Source organism: Myotis myotis, unplaced genomic scaffold (assembly GCF_014108235.1).
Source record: "Myotis myotis isolate mMyoMyo1 unplaced genomic scaffold, mMyoMyo1.p scaffold_m19_p_1, whole genome shotgun sequence".
Classification (NCBI taxonomy): domain Eukaryota; kingdom Metazoa; phylum Chordata; class Mammalia; order Chiroptera; family Vespertilionidae; genus Myotis; species Myotis myotis.
In genome coordinates, this window is record NW_023416313.1 from 162915559 (window position 1) to 162942702 (window position 27144).

At 44.6% G+C, this 27144-nt stretch overlaps 1 protein-coding gene and 1 pseudogene across 1 annotated transcript in view; one reads left to right on the top strand and one right to left on the bottom strand.

Annotated features, from left to right (window-relative positions):
• The first annotated feature begins 2635 nt into the window (after positions 1-2635).
• Positions 2636-27144, top strand: part of SORD (sorbitol dehydrogenase) — a 41139-nt gene continuing 16630 nt past the window's right edge. The window contains exons 1-4 of the mRNA XM_036300037.1: positions 2636-2833; positions 15729-15762; positions 19490-19654; positions 25702-25861. Of these exons, the coding sequence (XP_036155930.1) occupies positions 2771-2833; positions 15729-15762; positions 19490-19654; positions 25702-25861 (422 nt within the window). The 5' untranslated portion in view covers positions 2636-2770. The remainder of the gene's footprint in view (positions 2834-15728; positions 15763-19489; positions 19655-25701; positions 25862-27144) is intronic.
• Positions 6001-6145, bottom strand: LOC118662165 (annotated as a pseudogene).

Consider the following 27144-nt stretch of genomic DNA (forward strand, 5'->3'; position numbering starts at 1 on the left):
ATTCTTTCCTAACCAGAACTCAAGTACCAAGGTTGCTGGTCATGCAGTTTGGACCAGGACCTCCTGACCTTTCCTTCCTAGAGATAAGATAATTGAATTTCTGTTATCCATCTCTGTGAGTAGGTGATTTAAGCTGTTTCCCCTCTAGTTTGGGAGAAGTGCAAACCATTATACGTGGCTGCAAAGTGCTGTATAACTGTCTTAGTTTCCCTATTCTGCTTGTCTTGGAATTTTCCTAGCTTCTTACTATTCTGTGACATTATTACTAGTAGTTCCTCAGGGAAGTTCATTCATCTTATCCATAGCCTATAGTTTAACTTTCATTGGTAACATTATTTCCAAGGTCTGCAAGAAATCGCATGGTTGTTTTTTGGTTTGTTTTTTGTTTATTTTGTTGTAAATAACTGGGTTTGGGTAATTAAATAGTTGATGACCAAATGGAGAAATCTGGAAATCAAGATTTCTTGTTAGTACATGGCATAATCCAGACCTGAAGTAACCCAGTGTCTATGATAAGATGTTCCCTGGGCTAAAGTCTCCCTTCTTCTAGATAAGTGACCCCAGAGGATATGCATCCTGTAAATTAATTTCTAAATTCCAAATAAGTTTTTATAGCAGAAATGTATTGACAACTTGTTGAAGTTGTTGTGGACGAAAGGGGTCACATGCTAACCTGACAAGCTCAGGGGAGGCCTGCATGGCAATCTTGCAAACTCAGAGACCTAAAAACCACAAAGGATGGTCTGAAATTAAACGTTAACTAAAAGCAGTTATGGTGCGTAGTTATATCCTAGGCCGGTATTTTCACTGACAAGGTCAACCTTTACCTTAACTGAGCCTATCTGTCTTTTTGCATCTATAATAACATACCCTTTGAAATGTCTGGGTAACTTGTAACTTCCCTTTTTCTGGACCCCTTGGGGCACAACCTAATGTGCTAGGAGCCAGGACAGATACCACAAATTCCTTCATTATCATGTTCATTGTTCCTGCATCCACCTAAGTATGTGTCTATCATTTTACTTTTTACCCAATCCCAGAAGTTTCCCCCCCTTTGCTTTCTCCCATCTCTCTAGTCTATCACCAATACTAGATTTCATGTAACCCACCTATGTCCCTTTCCTTTGATTGCAATGTATAAATACAGATGTAACCCGCCATTCTCTGGAGCATTATCTCAATTCATTGAGGTTCTGCTTCCCGGCATATGCTGACAGTTTGGCTCAAATAAGCTCACAAAAATTCTTTACAGGGTTCGATGGTTTTTTACATTAACATTGTATTCCGTGGAGACGGTGCCTCATAGTGCTGTGCTGTTTGGGAAACGCAGGCAGCGATCCAGAGAAGCTGTGCCAAGCAGGCCACCAGCAGAGGCAAAGCCAGCATTTTATCCCTCATTCAGTAAAATGCCTAGAAAAGTCTGCTCCTCACCACTGTGAATGCTGGTCTCTGTTAGGAAATTATGTAGACATGACACAACAAGTTGTTTAAATACTATAATAACAACTTACATTTTTTAATATTAAAAATGTCAAATTTTCAAGAAACCTATCAACTTGCCCTTTGAGGTTCTAGAGCTTGATCCACATTCATCATCAAAAAAATTTTTGCGCTCCTATACTGTACAGAACATGTTACCAGGTTCTGTTTAAGAAATGAGGCCTGCCTGTCAGGGGGCGTCCAGTGCGTTGGGCAAGGATTGAAAGCACATGCTGGGTCCCATCTGTGGACATGCAGTAAGTGCCAAACAGACTCACCTTGAAGGGCTGGAGGAAGGTCTCCTGGGGGAGGTAAAGCAGCTGGCAGAGTGTCTGGAAAAGAGGCTATAGGGAATGAACCCCTGAGTGCTGTTCTGAAAGGAGGGAGTTCGGCCTGTCCATTGGGCAGCTCTCTCCGGTTAGAATAAAACTTCACTGTTTCTAAGCGGAGAGAGGCTTGAAGGAATAATTTAGACAGAAATTCTGCTCTGTCATAGGAAGTAGAGCCAGTGAGGAGAAAGAGGCTCACAGATTCCATTTCACAGCTGTTTCTTCTTTTTGAGAATTTTTACGAGTTTGAGTCAAGCAGAAGACATATGCCAGGGAGCAAGATCTCACATGCTCTCCATGTCACAGCTTCTCTACACTAATGGACCCGTTCACTCATTCACCCCTTCTTGCGCCAGGTGCTTTGCTGGATGCTGGAGACACCAGGCCAACATCAGTGAGGCGCCTGTTGGGTCTGCCCTGCGCTGTCTGCCCAGAGAAATTTTGGGCACGTCTTAAGTCAGGCAGCCTCCCTGGTATCTACAGACCCACAGGCCTCTCCTCAGATCTAGACTTCAGCTCTCAGCGTCTCAGTGCTGATCCCAGAACCTGCCTCACATGGCGCATTCCCATTCTTCTGCAGCTCAAGTTGGGAACACTGGTCCGGTGGCTGTTGCCTGTGCCAGCTGCTTTCAAGGCAGCAATGTCTGATTGGATGTGAGGCTGACAGAAAGGTGTGCAGCAGATGGAGGCTGCGGACCTGCTTCCTCTCCCAGGGACCTCATCAGTCAGGGGCTCTAGCGAGGGGAACTGGGGGGGGGGGGGGGGGGGGGAAGCTGGCCCCTCCCACTAGCCCCGCCCAGGCTGTCAGGGACGAGGAAGCCCCGCCCCCCGCCGGGCTCGCGCCGCCTCGCTCAAGTCCAAACCCGGCCTCCAGCCTCCTACCCACGACCCTCGGCCGGGCAGCCGCCAGAACCTCCAAGCGTCCTGCGGACTGCAGCTTCCACCCCGGAGGGGAGAGCGACATGGCGGCGGCCAAGCCCGAGAACCTGTCTCTGGTGGTTCACGGACCCGGGGACCTGCGCCTGGTAAAACGGGAAGGGGAGTGGGGAGCCGAGCCCGACCCTGCCCTCTGGCCTTGGAGCCCAGGTGGGCCCGCTCGCCAGTTCCAGCGCGGCCCGGCCCTGCTCCTCGGTCCCGGCCACTCGGATCCTAGTTGGTTACCATGTTGGGGGGAGGGGGAGGGAGGCGGTTGGCATGTGATGCGAACGGCCGGGTTGGTGGCGCGCGCCTCCCGGAACGGAGCCCGAGGCCGGCACGTGGCTGGAGCCCGGGAAGGTTGCGAGATGATTGCTAGTACACCTCGGTCATTGCGCTTCTCAGCAGGGATACCGGGAGGCTGCCTGACTTAGGACGTGCCCTAAATTTCTCTGGGCAGACAGTGCAGGGCAGAAAGGCGGGCCAGGGGGACATATAAAAGCTGTAGAGCTCGTATTTAACCCCTTTTGCTTGGAGCTGATAAAACCTCCTTTGCAGGATTATTATGATCAGGAGAGTGCCCGGCACTTAACTAGGTACTCAGCTCCTCACCGCTTTCCTTCCAGCACACGCCTGCATCCCCAGGACTCCTGGCGTTCCCTGTGCCTCTGCCAGACTCCTGGGTCTTGAAAGTCTCCATATCTATAAAGCTCCTTTCTTCCTTACCTCCCTTCGTCCACTGGCTCACTTTCCAGCCTTTTCCCTTTCTGACCCTGCTCCCTGTCCCTTTGAAAGGATTATGTATATTTTTCCTCCACCCAGACCCTGCCTCTGCTCCTTGGCTCCTGAGGCCAAAGTTTAGGAGTTTGGGGAGCTGCAAAGTCAGCTCTGGGAGTGTGCCAGGGCTCCCTTGACAAAGTCCATCTCAGATGGGCTTAGGATGGCAGTGGGTAAGCGGCCGGGTGCCAGCCAGCCCTTTCGCTCCCTAACATATCCTTCCCCCTCAAAGAGAACATGCTTCACCAGGATGGAGATTGGAGAGACTCAGCAGATTACTCAGCTGGGTGGGCAGAGAGGAGGAGGACACTGCCCCTAACCATCTGTCTGCTTTAGGGGATAGCCAGCCGTGGGCAAACTATGGCCCGCGGGCCGGATCCTGCCCGTTTGAAATGAATAAAGCTAAAAAAAAAAAAAAGACCGTACCCTTTTATGTAATGATTTTTACTTTGAATTTATATTAGTTCACACAAACACTCCATCCATGCTTTTGTTCCGGCCCTCCGGTCCAGTTTAAGAACCCATTGTGGCTCTCGAGTCAAAAAGTTTGCCCACCCCTAGGATAGACAGATGCAGCAACAATAACACAGTGTGAGGGCTTTGATGGAGGTCAGAGAGAGTAGAGCCTCACAGGGAAGGGCCCTTGGCCCAGGAAGGAGGTCCTAGAGATGGATGCTGCTTGAGCTGCTTGTTGAAGGTGTTGGTGTAAGAAACATCCAAAAAACATATGCCAGGGAACAAGAAATGAGATTTTGTGCTCTCTTGAGGGTGGTCTGCTTTAGGAGAGGTCCGAAAGGGGTGGATATATATTAGAAGAAGGGGGTCTGAAAGTGTATGTCGAAGGTGTGTTAACCTAGACGCATAGAAAGAATGGCCAGGGCTTACTTAAGGCAAAGATAAGCCTTTTACTAAAGAAGTTATAGCTCTGGCTGGTGTGGCTCAGTTGGTTGAGTGTAGTCCCGTGCACCAAAGGGCTCCGGTTCGATTTGGGGCACATGCCCAGGTTGTGGGCTCCATCCCTGGTGGTGGTGTGCAAGAGGCAGCCTGATGTTTCTTACATCAATGTTTCTCTCTCTCTCCTTCTCTTGCTAAAATCAACAAAAACGTATTTAAAAAGAAGTTATATAGCTGCGGTGTGACTATTCACCATGACCTTCCCAGTTAGGAATTTAGGATCACATCACCCTGTGAGGTTACTTTCCATAGAAGTCCTTTTTCATTTACAATTTCCCCTTTTGGTCACGTATCAATCTGAAGGATGCGTTGATGACCAAACTTTTGTTCTGATAGGGTGGTCAGTCTCCCAGAGCTAGGAAGGCTTGTTCCTAGGAAGTCTCAGTATCTACGTTGTCTTGACCATTGGGGACGGGACAATACCATAACCATGGTATACGAGTTGGAGTGGAATTTTCCCAAAAAGGGAAAGGCAGGTCAATGGAAAGCAGTCAGGTCTTATGGCCTTTGGTTGTGAAAAAAAGCACTCTAGAGTATTGCTGTTCTCTGAACCATTATGACCCAAGGTTTGCCTTCTGTCTCATTTTTCTGTGTTTGGCATCTAGTATAACATTTACATAAGCCATGAAAAGAGTATTAACAGTTATTTTACATATGTTCAGTAATCTTAAGCAGTGGAACTACATAGAAAAATCCAAAGGACAAGTATAGGTATTTGTATGAATAACATTAGCAAACAGGTAAAAACAATCAAATAATGAATTATGAGTTCAATGCCAATCCATAGTTATACAGGCTTTGTCGATGTCTTGGGACAGCTGCCTTCCTCTGATGTCAGCAGCTTCTCATTCTGGAGGAGTCTTTGATGTCCCCTATAGGCAGAGGTGCATATCAGAGACAGGGGTTGATGTCCATGGTTAGGCGCCTGGTAAGGTCCCTTTCAATGAAGTTGTAGAGTTTCTTTTATTTTATGTCCTTTCTAAAGAACAATATCTCAAGTCTTTGTCTCCTGGGAGCTTGTTGTGAAAGCAAGCAGTTAAAAACTTGGCATTTGCTTGAAGTGACTTTTATCTATCAAACACTGGCCATTGTGTAAGATGTTAACTCCTACGTTCCTTCATCAAAGTCCAGCTTAAATGCACTATGATGTCTGGAGGAATGCAAAGCCCGGAAAGTGGGAAGTCGGGGAGTAGGGAAGAACCAAGTCACACTCTTGGGTTTCCCATAGCCTCCACTATTCTTTTTTTAAAAAAATCACTTAACCTCTAGAAATATTTCATAGACATCGAAGTCAGTTATTAACATGAACTTATTTCTGTAAAACACAGATTAAAAAAAAGACATGTCTGTTTTACTTAAATCAAGTAAGTTAGGCTGACTTTTATTTACTAAGGATTAATCTCAGATCACGTGAACTTCAAAGCATGAGTTAGTTTCTATATTTATGAGAATTTTAGAATACTCAGTCCTCACAATGCTTCACAAACTTTTATTTTTCCCCACTATGTTTTTTTAAATTGTGGACGAAGCATTTGTTTATTTGTTTCAATGTGCTTCAGGCATGAAACAGCTCTGGCCACCAACACAGGCATCAAGCTAGGATGAACTAAGGACTATACATCTGCTTTGTCCTTGATTGACATAAGAGCAACACCACCAGTCAGGTGTCTCCTTGCCCATTGCCAAGGGGTCCTAACATGATTTTATTGATTTCAGAGAGAGATAGAGGGAGAGAGATAGAAACATCAATGATGTGAGAGAATCATTGGTTGGATGCCTCCTAAATCCCCCCCACTGGGGATCAAGCCAGAAACCTACCTGGGTATGTTCCCTGACCAGGAATCAAACCATGTCCTGGTTCATGGGTCGATGCTCAACCACTGAGCGACACTGGCCTGGTGCTTCACAAACTTTCTGAGATGGACCAATTTTATTTTTTTCTCTCAATTGGCCATGGGCCAGTTTATTTGTATTGCTACCTTTGGATGTTACAGTAATGTCAAAATGCTGTAAACATTTCTAAAGCTCCTGTTAGTTTATGTACATATTGTATCACATATCAATAAAAGTTCATTGATAAGATAACACTTATCTCCCTTATTCCTGATAGCCAGCTCTACCAGATTTTAGGCACAAGCATCTGGATAGGGAGAACAGGAACAATACAGTCCTCGTGTCCAGGGAGCTGAATACCATGGAGAGTTATCTATAGAATTTACATATACCTCTCCAGGCATTGATACACACCTGAATGTTTTATAATTAGCTGTATGTGAAGAGAACAAGTTAAAGGGAAAATAATTTTAGGATTATGGGTTGATCTTTAATTATAAAGAGCAGGATCAAGTTTAAACATTAATGAGTTCCATGAAGATATGAGTTGTTATTATTTCTGTCTTTTGAATTTTGTCATACTCTCAGCTTTCTTTCTTTTTTTTAATTAAATCTTTATTGTTCAGATTATTATAGTTGTTCCTCTTTCCCCCCCATAGCTCCTCTCCATCTGGTTCCCACACCACCCTCTGCCTTTACCCTCCCCCCCCACTGTCCTCATCCATAGGTGTACGATTTTTGTCCAGTCTCTTCCCACACCCCCACACCCCTTTCCCCCCTGAGAATAGTCAGTCCACTCCCTTTCTATGCCCCTGATTCTATTATATTCACCAGTTTATTCTGTTCATCAGATTATTTATTCACTTGATTTTTAGATTCACTTGTTGATAGATGTGTATTTGTTGTTCATAATTTGTATCTTTTTTTTGATTAATTAAATCTTTATTGTTCAGATTATTACAGTTGTTCCTCTTTTTTCCCCCCATAACTCCCCTCCTCCCAGTTCCCACCCCACCCTCCGCCCTCACTCCCCACCCACTGTCCTCATCCATAGGTGCACGATTATTGTCCAATCTCTTCCCACACCCCCCACACCCCTTTCCCCCCAAGAATAGTCAGTCCATTCCCTTTCTATGTCCCTGATTCTATTATATTTACCAGTTCATTCTGTTCATCAGATTATTTATTCACTTGATTTTTAGATTCGCTTGTTGATAGATGTGTACTTGGTGTTCATAATTTGTATCTTTACCTTTTTCTTCTTCCTCTTCTTAAATGATACCTTTCAGCATTTCATATAATACTGGTTTGGTGGTGATGAACTCCTTTAGCTTTTTCTTATCTGTGAAGCTCTTTATCTGACCTTCAATTCTGAATGATAGCTTTGCTGGATAAAGTAATCTTGGTTATAGGTTCTTGGTATTCATCACTTTGAATATTTCTTGCCACTCACTTCTGGCCTGCAAAGTTTCTGTTGAGAAATCAGCTGACAGTCGTATGGGTATTCCCTTGTAGGTAACTGAGTTTCTTTCTCTTGCTGTTTTTAAGATTCTCTCTTTGTCTTTTGCTCTTGGCATTTTAATGATGATGTGTCTTGGTGTGGTCCTCTTTGGATTCCTTTTGTTTGGGGTTCTCTGCGCTTCCTGGACTTGTAAGTCTATTTCTTTCACCAGGTAGGGGAAGTTTTCTGTCATTATTTCTTCAAATAGGTTTTCAATATCTTGCTCTCTCTCTTCTGGCACCCCCATAATTCGAATATTGGTACGCTTGAAGTTGTCCCAGAAGCTCCTTACACTATCTTCATATTTTTGGGCTCTTTTTTCCTTTTTGTTTTTCTGGTTGGGTGATTTTTTGCTTCTTCGTATTTCAAATCTTTGACTTGATTCTTGCGATCCTCTAGTCTGCTGTTGGAACTCTGTATAATATTCTTTATTTCAGGCAGTGTATGCTTAATTTCTAGTTGGTCCTTTTTCATAGCCTCGAGGGTCTCACTAGATTTCTTGAGGGTCTCACTAAATTTATCGGCGGTTTCTAGAAAATTCTTGAAAAACCTTAAAAGTGTGGTTTTGAACTCTATATCCAGTAGTTTGCTTTCCTCCATTTCTGTCATTTGTGACCTGTTCTTTGTCTCCGCATTTTTTATGCTTCCCTGTGTTGATAGAGTGGCTTTCTGTGCTAGGTGTCCTCTAGGGCCCAGTGGCTCAGCCTCCGCAATTACCTGAGGTGGACACTCTTGGTGCATCCCTTTGTGCACAGTCTTGTTGTAGTTAAGCCTTGATTGTTGTAGGTATCACTGGGAGGAATTGACCTCCAGGCCAATTGGCTGTGAGAATCAGATGTGTCTGCAGTGGGAGAACTTCTGTGCTGGAGACACCCTTCTGGGCAAGACTTGCTTTTGTGGGGCTTTGGTGCTCACTGAGTCTGCCCCCTGAGTGTGTCCCTTATGGATCTGAGGAGTTGTAATCTGGATGGTCCCACTCTGACCACTGGGTACACTGGCTCTTGGATTTCTAAGGAGATGCTAATTTAGCCTCTGCCTGAGGCTACCCAGCAGGAGCTATGGAGAGATGTGCAGATTCCTCTTCTTTGTTTGGGGTTTGGAGGTGCCCAGATGAGGCCCAGCTGTGAAGCAATGCAATCTGCTGTGGGGCCTTGGGCCTTCTTTTGGATGTTCTGGGTCTCTCTGACCCAGCTGCAGTTTGTTAGGTAATTTTCAGACTACAAAGGGCCAGGCCTTCATATGCAAAAGCCTCTGAGCACAGCTTGGGTGGGGCAGGGTCTCAGGGAATCAACAGGGTGGAGCAAACAGCTATGGCTGATCCTCAGTCCTACCCTAAGAGGCCCCGAGTCTCAGTGTCCCGGTAATCGCTGCAAGCACCTCTGAGAGAAAGCCGCCCTCGAGTTCCGACTGATGCCAGACAGTCCAGTTTCTCCCTGTATGAGTGTGGGTCCCCAGAGACTTGCCCGGAACTGGAGTTTAGAGCAGTCGGGAGCTTGAGACTCCCTCCCAATTGAAAAAGACAACCACGTCCTCAGTTACCAGCCCTTTCCACATGCGCCTTTTTACCTCTGCACTTTACTTCCGCACCTTCTCTGAGTCTCAGTGTGCTTTTCTCTTTCCTTCTAGTTGTAGAATTTCCACTCAGCCAGCCTTCCTGGGGTTCTGGATGATGTCCGTTTTGTCTTTTAGTTGTATTTTTGAAGTGGTTGTGCGAGGCAGCAATTTCAGGTGTTTACTTATGCCGCCATCTGGTTTCTCTTCGAAAATCACTATCAGCTTTCTTAACATTTGTGATTCATTGTGGTTTTATTTCTCATTCTAAATAAATAATCATTTTTGTACCTAAAAGAAAAAATAATTGTCTAGCAAGTTCATGTATGGTTATGCTCACACGTTTTGAATTAGGAGGAAATTATTTTTCAAGTTTATTTATTCATCACAGCTGAGGATTAAATAATCCTTTACCCATCCTGCATGGATTCAGTTCTAGGTGCTGGGGAAGCTCAGAGAGGAAGGGATCACCTTCCCAGCTCGTGGGGATAGAGAAGCCTTCTTGCAGGTTTTTGTTTCATTCTGAGTTCATGATTCATGCCTACTAGACAGCCCACCTGGATGTCCCCAAATACCACAATCCCAACACATCCAAACCTAAATCTCCCCCAATTCCCACGGGAATTAGGAAGTCATTCCAAATGCCTCTTTCCCCTCACTTCTCATCTCTTGTGGGATCTTGAAGAAGGAGAGGGATCACCTAGTGGTGAAATGGTTCCTGGGAGGTAAGCAAATGAGCACAGAGTGAGTTTGAGAATTCAGGAGGCTTGGAGCACCGACAGCCCGGGCTGGAGACTGGCTGGGTGGACTTTGGGAGCGTGTCTGACCCTTCTACTTTGATCCCATTTGCCAGGACCAGTGCCAAGAACAAAGCCTCTTAGGACAAAATGGCCAACTGGGAAACCTTTGGATTTTCCTCCCACCCTCAAAACACCCTTTAGGCATTCTAAGGGAGGGAAATTGACGGGGCAGGAGAGCAAAAATAAGGCCTCCTGCTCTGCTTTCCTTAAGTGTGCAGGACAGCCAGCCAATTGGCTGACAGGAGACCTGGCAGGCGGGAGAAGGTGGGCTTTGAGGACCTGGGGCATGGACGACCACCTTCGAGCTATGCCTGTTGCCCCTCACTCTGAGGCAGGGGTGTGGCTTTACATCTTATTTACAATAGATAGAATGAAGCCCAAAACATTGCTGGCATCTTAACCTCACATTCTTTCATTTCCCAGTCTTTATTTATTTTATTTTATTTTTATTTTTTAAAAATATATTTTATTGACTTTTTACAGAGAGGAAGGAAGAGGGATAGAGAGTAACATCGATGAGAGAGAAACACCCATCAGCTGCCTCCTGCACACCCCTACTGGGGATGTGCCGGCAACCAAGGTACATGCCCCTGACTGGAATAGAACCCGGGACCTTTCAGTCCGCAGGCTGACGCTCTATCCACTGAGCCAAACCGGTTGGGGCTATATCCCAGCCTTTAAAGGAGCAGTCAAATTCTCTAGTAGTGACATGGATACAAGGGAAACACAGCCCGACTGGGCGTGGCTCAGTGTGTGTCAACCTATGAACCAGGAGATCGTGGTTCAATTTCTGGTCAAGGCACATGCCCTGGTTGTGGGCCCGATCCCCAGTGGGGGCCAGATGATCTCCGATCAATGATTCTTTCTTATCATTGCTGTTTCTCTCTTTCCTTCTCCCTTCCTCTCTGAAATCAATAAAAATATTTTTTTAAAAGAAAGAAAACAAGGGAAATACAACTTTTCTCCCAAACAATAAAAGCTTTGCCCTTTCAAAAGGAAAAGGACGAGGTTGTCCAGAGCTGGTTCAACCATACTGGGAGCTAATTATAGGAAAAGAACTTTGGTTTTCTTTTGTAACAAGCTGTCTATTTACTCTGAGTTGGGCACTCTCTTTTATGATTATCTTCATTAAACAGAGGACAAAATTCAGGGCACAAAGAGGTTATGTAATTACCCCGAGGTCACAGAGCTGGTGGCAGGGAGCCTGGGTTTGTACATGGACAGGCGATTCTAGGGTCTGCACTGCACCACTCAGGTTGGCTGGAGGAGGGAAAAGGCACTTTCTTCTGATTTCTTCTCATGTTGAGACCAGTGCTACACCCCATGCAAAATATACAGAGGGTGTGAACTCAGATGTTCCAGCAGAAGTAGAGGAAAGGGGACCATTAAGATATATTTAAAAACATATTTAGGCTAATTTGAGAAACTATATTTAGGAAAGGCAAGATAACATTTAGGATGCTAGAGGCACCTGAGGTGATTACATATTCCCCCAGTATTTCCATGATTTATTCAGGTGAGGGGGGGGGGTGCGGGGGAAGAGGGTAAAATGGGAAGACCTCAAGGGGATAGAAGGGAGAATATGTATGTGAACTGTTGCGGTCCAGCCCCATCAGGTCCAGGGGTTCCCAAAGGTGTGGACGGAGTCTGCGAAGAAGGAAGGACACAGAGGCAGCGTTCAGTTGATCAGCATGGTTGGGTTCTCTCTTTATTGTTCTATATCATCTATATTTATACTATTTGATACCATAAGCATGCCTCTATAATTACATCATGGTATGTTTCGGGAAACCTTCTACAGTTCCTAGTTTCATTTTCATAATCCTGTCTCTATCTAGTTCTGTTGATTTTAATAATGTCTAGGTTAATCTCTGTGTTCCATTATAAGGGTTATTCTGAGGTCACTATTCTATTGCTCTACTGATAAGCTACAAGGAAGTGACTGAAGGAGTTTATCCTACCCAGTAAAGGTTATGTCCTCCCAGCCTCGCTGCTTGCCTTCCCTGGGACTGCCCTGTGTCAGTGGGTCTCCAGGGGTATAGGCTTTGGTGCTTTCCCTGGTGGGCAGACCCCTAGGGATGTGGGCCCAACAAGTCCCCAATTTATTGCCAACAGTCTTAGTCCAAGTTATTCATAAGTAGTACATGGTATTTCTGTAACACTAGGGGGATTTACTGATTTATTCTCTTCCTTAGTCCTGTTAACCCCTAACCTGGGGAAACAACCTTTCTCGGGGAGGTGGTCTGTTTAAAACACATAGCGCTTAAGAGGGGGAGCAAACATATGTCATATACGCCAGGTCCCTTGAAACATAAGCTGTGCAGATGTTTCTTCCCTGCAGCGACTGTGTCAAGCAGCAAGGGTGGATCGGCTTCCAGCAGTGACTATTTATGACTTAAAGTGAAAAAATGCTGGAAAACTGACATAACCACAATAAAGAACAGTTACTCAACTCATCTCTTGCTATTATGACTCACAGATAAGAAATTGGGTTTAGGAAATCTTGAATGTGCCTGATTGGGCCTTGGGAATAAGAGTGAAAGTTCCAGATATCAGAGGACCTAACAAACTTTGATAAATGGGAAATAGGATAAATGAAAGAATATCACCATCAAAACCTGAGAAAGAAAAGGAGATTGAGTAAACAGGATTGTAGCCAACATCACCAACAAAAAACAAGGAACCATGAACAAAAAGCAAGGTTTTGTTAGTAACCATGCTGTGATAACTTTCTAATACTCTGTGAGCGCCACAGCTGGGCTTGGGCTGATACTTACAAATTTAAGGGCTGATCTTTAACATGGTCTTGTGCTCAGGTGGCATGTCTCCTGCTGAGAGGGGAGTCAGGAGCCAAGCTGAGTTGTAAGGGTGATGAGAGTCAGCAAGAAAAAGGGCATAAAAGGAAAGTTGATTCTCCATAAAGCCCAACCGACATGGTTCAGTGGTTGAGCATCAACCTATGAACCAGGACATCACTGTTTGATTCCCAGTCAGGGCACATGCCAGGGTTGCGGGCTCAATCCCCAGTGTGGGACTTGCAGGAGGCAGCCAATCAATGATTCTTTCTCATCACTGATGTTTCTATCTCTCCCTTCATTTCTGAAATCAATAAAAAATAATATTTAAAAAATAATAATCGCTTCATCATAAAGTGTCTTTTGCTACTCAAGAAAAACCAGGCTATTGGCGCAGCACCCCCTAGTGTCTGGGAAGGTCACTGCAGTCTTGCTCCTGTGGGAAGGTCAAAGCTGGTCCCTTCTGTTAACTCCAGCAAATATCTACGGTAGTAATGTCTGGTGACACCCAGGGCCTGCTCCGCATGCCCAACAGCTGCTGTGAGCTGGAATCTTACCCCCTCTCCACTCTCAAATGGGGTGTTCAGGCCTAGCCTGGCTGGAGGCAAGCTACGAAAAGTATGCTGAGGAATTTTCTCCATACCTGAGAAGTTTCCTACTAGTGCCTTTAGGGGGCAGAATGGGGTGCATTTCCATGTTTGAAATAAAGGCCTGTTTTAACCTGCAGTTTAAAAAATTTCACTCAGTATCACTGAAACAACTATACAGCAGTCCCTGTTGTTGTATAATGTCAGGTGTGGGACCAGCAACTTCTTTGAAAAAGATTTTGGTGATAGCTATCCTGAGTTGCCCATTTCTAAATGGATTCTCTGCCCGCTTCTTTCCCTCCCTCCCTCCCTCACGTCTGTCTTCCTTCCTTGCAGATGTAGCTGGTTTAAATTATGAAGAGATGAAAAACTGCCATGAGCCCCTCTGCCCACATCAGGCAGCCCTACCATTTACTGCCTTAGCGGTACCATGGGCAGTTGGCTAAGTCTCACCCTTCTCAGTCTCATCATATGGAAAATGAGATAACAGAAGGTACCACATAGGCTGCTGTGAGGGTTAAACGAGGTGATGCATGTACAGCACTTAGCACAGAACCGGATACAAAGCAGTTGGTCAGCGTTAGCGTGATCACTTTGGGCTTGGTTTCACTGGAGGCAAGGAGTTCAAAGTAGCACTGAGCTACTTCAACAGAAAGGGCTGGTAATCTGAGATGAGCGAGAACCTCAGACCTTCCGTGGAAACGCTGTTAGGGAGAATAGATATTTAACCAGTATAAGAACACCAGGTTTGGGGCAGAACACTACCTGGTTCTGAAGAGATTGAAGGCATGGTCTTTGGCATTAAGGTTATTATCTTGTGAGCTAAATAGCCCCATGTTGTGTATTGCTACCTATGAAAGCATCTTGGGGAAGCTTTGAGTGCTCTGTGTGTGGCCCAGCCCCGACCTCCTTCGTCACCCAATAGATGGCTCCTTGCGTCACCTCCCCTGAAGGAGAAAAGGCATATTCCACCTTGGGGTGCAGTGGGATGCATTGAAGCAGGCTTGGGAATCAGACACACCTGGGGTTAGCCCTGATATATCCACTCTGGCAGTATGATTTTGACCAAATTATTGAACTTCCCAGCCTCAGGTTTCTCATCTGCAAATTATGGGCTACGGTGAGGACCATGTGCCATGATGTGTGTAAAGCCCAGAACACTGTCTGGCACGTAGTAGGTGCTGTGAACATTTTATATCCCTTCTTCCTCTTTTAGGCTGCATTCAAAGAATTCTATATAATACAGAGCTAATATGCTAATTAGACCGGATGGCAGAATGACCTGGAATGACCTGTGGGAGGGGGGCAGGGCCGTGAGGCAGCCGGGGCCACGGAGGCATACCCTTGCACGAATTTCGTGTATTGGGCCTCTAGTTAATAAAATAACCACTTGGATTTGCCCCCTCACTGTCTTTCCTCATCACGAGGAATTTCCTAGCCAGTTGACATTGAGGGAAAATAATAATAATAGCTGTATCCTGGCTGGGTAGCTCAGTTGGTTGGAGCATTGTCCCAATATGCCAAGTTTGTGGGTTTGATCTCCAGTCAGGGCACATACAAGGATCAGCCAAGAAATGCATAAATAAATGGAACAACAAATCAATTTTTCTCTTTTTCCCTTCCTCTCTCTAAAATAAATAATAGCTGTGAACACGGAAATAATCTGCTTTTTGAACCTGTGAACAGGTCCCATGTATTCCCAGAGGACCTCTAAAACTCCACAAAGGGTGTTTTGAAAGAGAGGGCCAAGTGTTGGTCTGTGCCCTGGTGTGGAGGGAAAAGAGTAGCTTCACACTTTTTCAGCCCTTGGAGCTGCTCTCATGTAGCTGCTGGAAACACCCTCTAACTTTCCCTGCCCTAGTTTGCCAGACCAAACAAATCTGTATCTAACAGTGTGTTTTCAGGAGAGAAGGAGCTGATAAGGAATGCAAATCTAGGTGGCAGCCCAAACTTCCTTTCACCTGGGGATACATACAGCATACTTTTCTTTGAGCCCTAGGCAAAGTGCATCGTTGAGTGATGTGAGTGCAGCACTATTCAGTGTAGCCCCTCTGGCAGCCGCCCAGCAACGGTATGGCCTGAGCCTGTGTTAACTCTAAAAAGAAACATTTGAATGAAACGCCACTTTAATTTTTTTAAAAGTGAAAATGTTCATAAGGTAAATTTATTATGCATGCTAAATGATTTTTCTGTTTTATTTTCTTTAGGAGAACTACCCTATTCCTGAACCAGGCCCAAATGGTAGGTCCTTGGGATATTCAACATATTTTCTTATTTCCCCTGGAGTCACATGGGCATTGCTCCCTCACCCTCTTCTGCTACAATTTATACTTTTGCCTCTATTTAAAGCTATGCTTTTGTTAGGCTCCACCTCATCCACTGTCCACAGCATAATTGGATACACTCCACTTGGCTGATGCAATAAAACAGACAGTGGTAGAATGAGAAGAGTTACCATATCAGACTACTGACTTTTGAGCATAAAACATCTTATGGACCAAACGCAGAATTGTTCTTTTGACCTTGGGATACTCTATACCCACTATAAGCTACTATTTGGGTGGCAGAATCCAAATTTTGAAAAGGAATGAGACTGCAGAACTTAATGTTTTGGTCAGAAAAGGGAGTATCATGCCAGGAAGACCAGGACCTGTCCAGTGGGTTATGGGAGGGGCTGCATGGAACCCTGCCCCACTGCCCTAATCATCCAGGTGCCGAAAGTGGGTGTGCACACTGGGGCAGGGTTCCACCACCTTTGTTCCATTCTAGCCTCTCACTGTGCAAGCCTGTGGCTGAAATGACACACATGTTTCCTGGGTGGTGTCTACCTGGGCAAGTCATGCCACCCTATTGACTAAGGCAGATCCCTGCTGACAGTTTTCCAATCCCTCCCATCCCTGGAGTTTCCACTTGGTGATCTGTCAATAAGGCTGAGAGCAAGGGGCAGGGTGTCTACAGATAGCTGATCTCACATCCAGTCAGTCAGGTCCCCTTTCTGTCCTTGATGAGTTAGGATGTGCTGTCCCACCTTACCCCACAACTGTAGCTTCTGCGTGAACATCAGCTTGAAGGAAGCGTTCCTGGAGTTCCCAGAGCTTTGCTACTCAAAGGTCAGTTAGGTTATTGGTTTACAGACAAGAGCTGTTTCTATCAGTATTTAGCAAGTAATGTATATCTAGGACTTAAGTGTTTTCACCAAGATATCATTGTTAGAGAAGTGAAAGAGACAGCTCACTGTGTCCTGAAAAGTTGGTGTTGATTCTAGAGGTGGCCAAACAAGGGCTGCCTTTGACTCAAAGGATCCTGGTACTGCTTTTCTCCTGGAGGCAGCGTTCTGCTCTCACTTTCTTGCCTCTTTCTGTCCCTGAATTGGAAGGGGAAACAATGGTACATTTCAGCTAGAGTTCTAGCAAGTAAGTTTTTTTTTAAAAAAAATGTTTTTATTGATTTGAGAAAGAGGGAAAGAGAGAAACATTAATGATGAGAATCATTGATTGGCTGCCTCCTGCACACCATCTGCTGTGGATTGAGCCCACAACCTGGGCATGTGCTGCCCTGATTGGGAGTCAAACCATGACCTCTTGGTTTATGGATTGATGCTCAACTACCAGCCACACTAGCCGGGCTAGCAAGTCGAATTTAACCTCTTATTACAAATTGGTAACTTCAAGAGAGGAAATTCTGAGATAATTTTTCTAACTCAAATGACTTTTCCCTACCTTAGATTTCAGAATTCACCCTGCCATTTCTTACTATGTTCACCCAAACCAAAAGTGGAGAAAGTTCTACAGAGCCACACCTGGTGGATCACCTCAGGTTGGTGGCAAGGACAGTGTAAGACACCTGAGTGCACAGCACAGCTGTAGTTCTCTTTGTTTTTCTCAGGGAGATACTTGTAACATGGTCATCTCAGTCAGACTAGGCCAGTAATCCTTTAGGACTTATTTTAGCAAAGGGGCTTAGTACTATTATTATTTTAAACTTGGAAAACGGACAACAACAATACCACCAAATCTCACTATAGTCAAACCTATGAAGGTTGAAATGCCAGTTGAAATATTTGAGTGGCTTAAATTAACACGGCTGTTGTTAACAAAACCACAGGCATGAAAACATAGCTTGATAGCTCCTGAAGTGTTGCCAAGCCTAGATTCTGCCAGTCTCCCTTTCATAAGATAAGAATCAGGCAAAGTCTATTAATTGTCTAGTAACAGTTATCTCCTAGAAAATAGTTTTTTCTATTACATGATTAATAAATTTCTTCCTCCTAATAATATCTTATTTATGCAGTGAATTAGAGTTCTTCAGAGAAACTGAACCGAGAGAGATTTGTTGTATAGATTTATTATACATGTATACAGAAGGCAGGGGGAAGATCTATTTTAAAAGAATTGGCTCATGCCCTAGCTGGTTTGGCTCAGTGGATAGAGTGTCGGCCTGAGGACTGAAGGGTCCCAGGTTCGATTCCAGTCAAGGGCATGTACCTTAGTTGCGGGCACATCCCCAGTAGGAGGTGTGCAGGAGGCAGCTGATCGATGTTTCTCTCTCATCGATGTTTCTAACTCTCTATCTCTCCCTTCCTCTCTGTAAAAAATGAATAAAATATCAAAAAATAAAAAATAAAGAATTGGCTCACATGATTATTGGGGCTGGCAAATCTGAAGTTTGTAGGGTTGACCAGCAATCTGGAAATTTAGGTAAAATGTCACAGTCTTGAGCTTCAGAAAACCTCAATCTTGTTTTTTTAAGGACTTCAACTGATTGAATGAGGCATATCCACATTATGGAGAATAATCTGCTTTACAAAAAGTCTAATGATTATTTGTTTTTAAAAATTGAGGTATAATTGATATACAACATTATGTTAGTTTTGGGTGTTAAACATAACGATTCAGATTTGTATCTATTGTGAAGTGATCATCACAATGTCTAGTTAACATTCATCACCTCATGTAGTTACAGTTTTTTCTTGTGATGAAAACTTCTACGATTTACTCTCTTGGCATCTTTCAGATAACACCGATTATTACTTATAGTTACTATGCTGTACATTAGGTCTTCATGACTTATTTCGCAACTGAAAGTTTGTGCCTTTTGACTTTCTTCACCCATTTCATCTATCCCCTACCCTCTGCCTCTGGCAACCACCAATCTGTTCTATGTATCTGTGAGCTTATTTTTGTTGTTGTTGTTGTTGTTGTTCCTGGGTTTTTTAGATTCTACAATATCATATTAATGAGATCACTTGGTATTTGCCTTTTTCTGTCTGACTTACTTCACTTAGCATAATGCCCTGAAGGTCTATCCATGTTCTTGCAAATGGCAACATGTCCTTTTTTATGGCTGAATAATATTCTGTTATGTATATGTACTACATTTTCTTTATCCATTTACCCATTGATGGGCATTTAGGTTGTTTCCATATCTTAAATATTAATCACATCTGAAAAATACCTTTACAGCCACATCTAGCGATTGACCAAACAACTGGGCACCATAGTCTAGCCAGCTTGGCACATAGAGTTAACCCTCATATGCAGTTATTTTACTCTGTGGAAGCTTTCTTGCCTTGCAAGACTCAATCAGGGTTACTGTTTAGCTTGCCTTCCTCTGTGGCCTAAATTGTGTACTTGGCCTTTGAAGCCAAGCCCTCTCCTTCATCTAGAGCAGTGGTTCTCAACCTGTGGGTCGCGACCCCTTTGGGGGTCAAACGACCCTTTCACAGGGGTTGCCTAAGACCATCAGAAAACACATATATAATTACATATTGTTTTTGTGATTAATCACTATGCTTTAATTATTTTCAATTTGTAACAATGAAATTGGGGGTCACCACAACATGAGGAACTGTATTAAAGGGTCGCTGCATTAGGAAGGTTGAGAACCACTGATCTAGAGAATCGCCTCAGGGTAATAGAAGGGTTGTTCCCGCCTTCACTTGTTTTCTCCGTCTCCTTTTTCTTATCAGAGGTGCTGCTGAAGATGCATTCTGTTGGAATCTGCGGCTCAGATGTCCACTACTGGCAGCATGGTCGAATTGGGGATTTTATTGTGAAAAAGCCAATGGTTCTGGGTCATGAAGCATCAGGAACAGTTGTGAAAGTGGGGTCATTGGTAAAGCACCTACAACAAGGTGAGCAAAGCCCTTCAGCTAATGGATTAATTTATTCATTCAACATCAATATCTATGCATGCTTTCTCGGGGCCGGGGTCCCTGTTAAACACTGGGATGCAACAGTCAGCAAGACAGCCTTGGTCCCGAAACACATGGACCTTAACCTTCCACAGTGGGAGACAGAGCTGGAACACACAGATAGTTACTTAATTACAATTGTGTTGAGGACAGCAGAGAAGAAAACAGGGTGCAATTGGTGTATTTTACTCAGACCCCTGGCTTGTCTGAGGAAGGGACAATTAAGCCAAGCAGGCAAGTAAGAAATAAGCCAGGTACCAGGGTGGGGAAAGCGTTCCAGGCCCAGGAACCACAATATGCCTCCACATACTAGCAACCAGGGCCTGCAAAGCAATCTTTGATTTTATTGGATGACTAGAAAACCACCAATATGTTTCTAGATTTGCTTAATTCATGCTCTCAGAGGGAGGAATTCTTGGCTGAGGCAGACTATGATATATTCCCCAACACAGTGAATTAAATCCAAGCTGTCTTAGCATAGCTAGCTGTTGGCTTTAACCTTCCTTTCCTGATGAGGCCACTATATAGTCTGGAGATAATGTTAGATTATTTGGAGGATGGGGGAGGTTGGTAGGAGGTGCCGTCCTATGTTAGTTAGAAAGCTCTCTGAGCCCAGTTACATAGGGAGAGATAGACCAGCTCTGAAGAAGCTAGACATGTGTCTCATTCAGGAATGTTAAGTCAGGCCCTCTATCATCGGTAAAGTTGAGAAACCCCCTGAGTTTTTGCAGGGTTCTTCCAATGTGGAAGGTTCATAGCTTCTAAACAGTCACTGATTGGTTCTCACCTGTGAGACAAGGTTTCTAAATATATGTCATAACAAGAAGTGTGTGTGTGTGTGTGTGTGTGGGGGGGTGCCTCTAAATTTAAGTTATAACAGGTGCTTAGTCAGTGTCGACAATAGATCCAGCCTGTACCAGGTGCTTTGAGGGCTATAGAAAAAGGAGAAGATAAGATCCTTGGATGCTTTGATCTACTTGGGGAGACCAGACACCAGGATATATATACCAACAATTAGAGAACAAGCCCATAGGGTGAAGTGGTGAAACCAGTAAAGAATGGGCTCTAGAAGTTCAAAGAAAGGCATTTGTCACGGACACAAGTGTGTTAGGAAGGTTCATGGAGCAGATAGGTCTGTCTTTGAGCCAGACATTTAACAATAATATTATGAGCCCTAGCCTGTTTAGCTCAGTGGATAGAGCATCGGCCTGCAGACCAAAGTGTCCCAGATTTGAGTCCTGTCAAGGGCAGGTACCTTAGTTGCAGGTTCCTCCCTCACCCGGGCTCTGTTTGGGGCCGGTGCAAGAGGCAACCAACTGATGTGTTTCTCTCTTTCCTTCTCTCTTCCACTCCCTAAAAATCAATGGAAACATATCCTCGGGCGAGGATTAACAAAAACAAAACAAAACAAAACAAACCCACAATAATAATTCTGAAAGGGCAGATAACATTTATTGATTTAATATTGTTATTCTCCATGTTAAATACTTGCCCATAAAACTACTTACTTTGTTCTTGAAACAACTCTACAAGATAGGCATTATTTTTCCAGATGAAGAAAGTGAAGCATGGAGATTGCCTGGGGTCATACACTAGTTAGCCTTAGAGCTAGGATGCCTGCCTTGGTCTTTCTGACACTAGAAAAAGTGTGCAGAGTCACTGGGCTGCCCAGCATGTGGAGACTTGAGAAAGGTTTTGTATTTGAATTTCTGAAGAGATCAGAAGCTAATATTCCAGTTAAGAGGAACAACATAATAAAATTACGGAGGCAAGAGTTTTATATCTGTTGTTAAACTCTGTGCTGCTCAGAGCAGAGGTTCTGTCTTGGGCAGTTAGGTGGGATGATAATTTGCATAATCTGTGCAAAAGTCCCTCCTTAAAAAGCACCATACAACTGTGAGTTGTATTATTGTTGTTATTATGTAATAATAATTAGAAGACAAAACTGAATAATATAAACTCCACCTAATTATGGAAGATCTTGAGCACTAAGTTGGAGAATTCATTGTCAACGCTAAAAGCATAGTTTGGAGAAAGTTCACTGGGCAGCGGAGAAAGTAGAGGGCATAGAAGGAAGAGACATACAGATAGAAGGTCACATCTTAGTGGTCACAGGGATTTCTGTGGGTACCGTCTTTTAGAATACAAAATTTTTATGTAATTGTTTCATTTGCTAACTTTGACTTGAAGCTCTCATCAACTAATCTAGAAAGAATAAAACCACTCCTTGAGTAGTTCTTGATATACTTGTTTATAAAATTTAAACATAAATATTAAAGAATCAATAAATCTAAGGCATTTATTGATCTATATACAATCAATATATACAATATTTATATACAATCAGGCCATCTATCTTTTTTTTCGCTTTTATTTATTTTTATTTATTTTTAATATATATATATTTTTTTAATTAAATCTTTATTGTTCAGATTATTACATTTGTTCCTCTTTTTTCCCCCCCATAACTCCCCTCCTCCCAGTTCCCGCCCCACCCTCTGCCCTCACTCCCCACCCACTGTCCTCATCCATAGGTGCACGATTTTTGTCCAGTCTCTTCCCACATCCCCCTCACCCCTTTCCCCCCCAAGAATAGTCAGTCCATTCCCTTTCTATGTCCCTGATTCTATTATAATCACCAGTTCATTCTGTTCATCAGATTATTTATTCACTTGATTCTTAGATTCACTTGTTGATAGATGCATATTTGTTGTTCATAATTTGTATCTTTACCTTTTTCTTCCTCTTCCTCTTCTTAAAGGATACCTTTCAGCATTTCATATAATCCTGGTTTGGTGGTGATGAACTCCTTTAGCTTTTCCTTATCTGTGAAGCTCTTTATCTGACCTTCAATTCTGAATGATAGCTTTGCTGGATAAAGTAATCTTGGTTGTAGGTTCTTGGCATTCATCACTTTGAATATTTCTTGCCACTCACTTCTGGCCTGCAAAGTTTCTGTTGAGAAATTAGCTGACAGTCATATGGGTATTCCCTTGTAGGTAACTGAGTTTCTTTCTCTTGCTGTTTTTAAGATTCTCTCTTTGTCTTTTGCTCTTGGCATTTTAATGATGATATGTCTTGGTGTGGTCCTCTTTGGATTCCTTTTGTTTGGGGTTCTCCGCGCTTCTTGGACCTGTAAGTCCATTTCTTTCACCAGGTGGGGGAAGTTTTCTGTCATTATTTCTTCAAATAGGTTTTCAATATCTTGGTCTCTCTCATCTTCTGGCACCCCTATAATTCTGATGTTGGTACGCTTGAAGCTGTCCCAGAGGCTCCTTACACTATCCTAGCATTTTTGGATTCTTTTTTCATTTTGCTTTTCTGGTTGGGTGTTTTTTGCTTCCTCACATTTCAAATCATTGACTTGATTCTTGCGCTCCTCTGGTCTGCTGTCGGGAGTCTGTATAATATTCGTTATTTCAGTCCGTGTATGCTTAATTTCTAGTTGGTTCCCCAACATAACATCGAGGGTCTCATTAGTTTTCTTGTAGATCTCATTAAGTTTATCGGCGGCTTCTAAACAGTTCTTGAGAGACCTTAAAAGTGTGGTTCTGAACTCTATATCTTCCATTGACAATTTTGTCCTGTTTCTTTGTCTCCGCATTTTGTTATGCTTCCTTGGTGCACCCCCTAGTGGTCTTTGTGCGCAGTCTTGTAGTTAAGCCTTGATTGTTGTAGCTAATACCAGGGAGGGTTTGACCTCCAGGCCAAGTGGCTATGAGAATCAGCTGTGTCTGGAGTGAGAGAACTTCTGTCCTCTAGGGAGGTGCTAATCTAGCCTTTGCCTGAGGCTATCCGGCAAATGCCTCTGTGCAGGGCTTGGGCGGGGCGGGTCGCACAGGATCAACAGGGTGGGCCGGAGAGAGCAGTTATGGCGGCTCTCAGTCCTGTCCCCAGGGGCTCTGCCTCTCTGAGTCCCAGTGACCACTGCAAACCTCGGAGAGAAAGCAGCACTCGCTCTGACCGAAGCCAGACAGTCCCGCTTCTCCCGTTTGAGTCTGGGTCCCTAAAGACTCGCCGGTATCTGGAGCTCAGAGTCTGCGACTCCCTCCCAATTGAAAACGCCAACCGTGCCCTCCGCCGCCAGCCCGCTCCGCGCATTCCGCACCTCAGAATTTGACTTCAGCACTGCGCCTCCTCTGAGTGTCCGTATGCGTTTCTCTTTCCTCCTAGTTGTAGGACTTCCACTCAGCCAGCGTTCCTGTGGTTCTGGGTGATGTTCGTTCCGTCTTTTAGTTTCACTTTTGAAGTAGTTGTTCAAGGCAGCAAACTCCGGCGTTAACCTATGCCGCCATCTTGGTTCTCCTCCATCTATCTTTTTTAAAAAATATATTTTATTGACTTTTTACAGAGAGGGAGGGAGAGGGATAGAGAGTTAGAAACATCGATGAGAGAGAAACATCGATCAGCTGCCTCCTGCACAGCCCCTACTGGGGATGTGCCCACAACCAAGGTACATACCCTTGACCGGAATCAAACCTGAGACCCTTCAGTCCTCAGGCCAATGCTCTATCCACTGAGCCAAATCAGTCAGGACAGGCCATCTATCTTTTAAAAAAATATATTATTTTATTGATTTCAGAGAGGGGAAGGGAGAGAGACAGAAACATCAATGATGAGAGAGAATTATTGATCGGCTCCCTCCTGCATGCCCCCCACTGGGGATCGAGCCTGAAACCTGGGCATGTGCCCTGACTGGGAATCAAACCTCAACCTCCTGGTTCATAGGTCGATGCTCAACCACTGAGCCACACCAGCCCGGCCACCAACACTATTTTAATGAGCATTAACTACATACCTGGACTCTACACTATTCTCTGGGTATATTTAACACAAAAACACAAGAAATGGCCTAATGTATCACCACTTAGTAAAAGGCAGACCTCCCAGGGCTCTTCTCTGGCTGCTAACAGCACATTGTTCAGGCTCAGGAGGGCCCTAATACCACTAGTACACCCCTCTTGGGGGGAGGTGGGGATTGACTGGGAAGGAACACAAAGAAATGACATTTCCAAGACAGTGGCAATGTTCTGTGTCTTGACAGGGGTTCACATCACACAGGTGAATGCATCCATCAAAATTTATCTGGTGAGCCACTCAACATTTGTGCATTTCATCAACATCAAAATTTTATCTTAAAAAACAACCATAAACAAGTATTGAACTCTACCTTCAGCTATGCAGGCTGAAGTATTTAAGGGTGAAGTGTACTAATATCTGCAACCTATTTTGAAATGATGGATGGATGGATGGGTATGTGATAAAGTGAATGTTGCTCAATGTTAATTGAAGAATCTAGGTGGAAGATATCTGGGTGTTCACTGCACAGGTTTTTCAACTTTGCGATGTGCTTGAAATTTTTCCTAATAAGAGAGAAGAGCAATTCTAATGCTTGGTTTCCAAGCAGACCCAGTGAGACATAGAGTAGAAGTACCATAGAGCGGGCGGTTCACAAGCCTGAGTGTCACTCTCCGCTGTACCCGAGTCGGAGGCCTCTGCGGGTCGTTTGCCTGAATGCTTCTGCTAACCAGGAATCAGTTGATTCCTAGTTGTTGTCTAAACACAACCAGACTGTATGGCTTTTGTAAAGGCCTTGCCCCATGTTTTCAAAACAGGTCAAGAAAAAAAGTGTCTGCAAACTCCACACACTAGCTACCTCTTTTGCAGCAGTTTGAGACGGGAAGTGGAGCTGGCCTTCCTTAGAGATGGAACTGGTTCTGTGTTTCCCAAGCTGGGAAGTGGCTGTGGAGCTGGAGGGAAGGTTGGTCTGGTCCATGAGTTAGTAAAAGGGCACACCAGACCCATCTGTGGAGAAGTGGGATGGTCATTCTCTCCCAGAGTGTGTCTGTGCTGTGTCCTGTGTTTCCTTTGGAAGCACTAACGGCCTGGGCTTGCTTAGGACACCCTGGCTATTCCTCGCTGGTATCTGCCCATGAGCCTGTGCCCCCTCACAGCCCCCCTGTGCCTGCTCCTGTTTTCCTCTCCAGGTGATCGCGTTGCCATCGAGCCTGGTGCTCCCCGAGAAATCGATGAATTTTGCAAGATTGGCCGATACAACCTGTCACCAACCATCTTCTTCTGTGCCACGCCCCCCGATGATGGGAACCTCTGCCGGTTCTATAAGCACGATGCCAACTTCTGCTACAAGTTAGTGCCCAGCCCAGCCTTGCCACCTGGCACCTCTCTCCCTCCATTTGTTTGGTGTTCTTTCTTCTACTTTCCTGTGGTGACTTGGTTCTTTTTAGCTCTTAATTCCAGACATGAGGCGTCTCCATAGTGGGCCTGCTCTCCTGGGTGGGCGGAGGGAGGGCAGCTGACTAGCCCTAAGGCTGACTCACAGTGCTTGGTTTTAGTCTTTCAGTGTAACTCTCCCTCACCCAGAGCAGCAATAGAAAATGGTCGCTAAAGTCACTCACTCCTTTGCAGCCATCCTGGTGATAACTTGTTGTGGTTCATCTTCCATTATTGGTTTCCACTGCAGCTATAGGAGGGAGAGCTTTTAACAGCAGTGGCCTTGTGGGGGGCTTACTGAGGAGGCCTGGCAAGGAGCCAGCACATGACTTTGGGCCCTGGATCCACTCCCTCCTAGCGAGTAACTTTGGGGAAATGACTTAACCTTCCTCTGCTTCAGATGATTAAATAAGACAATGCATGTAATGTCACAGTTATTATTACTGTGTGCCTGGCCATTTGCATGCCTTATCTTACCTCCGCAAGGACAATGATGAGGTGGGCACCAGATGTGCAGTCTATTTATTTATTTATTTTTACTTTTTTGTTAATCCTCACCTGAGGATATTTTCCCATTGATCTTCTAGAGAGAGTGAAAGAGAGAGGGAAAGACAGAGAGATACATCAACGTGAGAGAAACACATCGATTGGTTGCCTCTTGCTTGAGCCCCAGCCAGGGCCCAGGCCAGGGAGAAGCCTGCAACCAAGGAACGTGCCCTTGACTGGAATCAAACCCGGGACCCTTTGGTCCACAGGCCGATGTTCTATCCACTGAACCAAACCAGCTAGGGCCCAGTTGTGCAGTTTATTGCAAGAGTTAGCAGAGGCAGGAGGAGGCTAACAGACTTGGCAAGAGCAGAACCAGGAGTCAAGCTGTGATTCTTGAACTCCTGCCCTGTGTTCACTGCACGACCCCAACATTCAAAATGGTTTCGGGGTGAGAAGTTGTGTCTGGCTGGCAGGAGCAGAGTGCTGTACCTCCTACATGGCCCCAGCCCTTGGAGCTCTGGGGTGCTGCTGTGCCACTTTCCTTCTGATTCCTCCCACCCCAGCCCGGCCCCAGCGGTGGCGCTGTCAGCCAGGATGGGGCTTGTCCGATGGAGGCTTGATGCCAATCACAAGGGCAGCAGATCTGAGTTTTCAAGTGCCCACTGGAAACCTTGAGAGGAGTCACAGGCCAGAGGCCTCATGATGAGTTT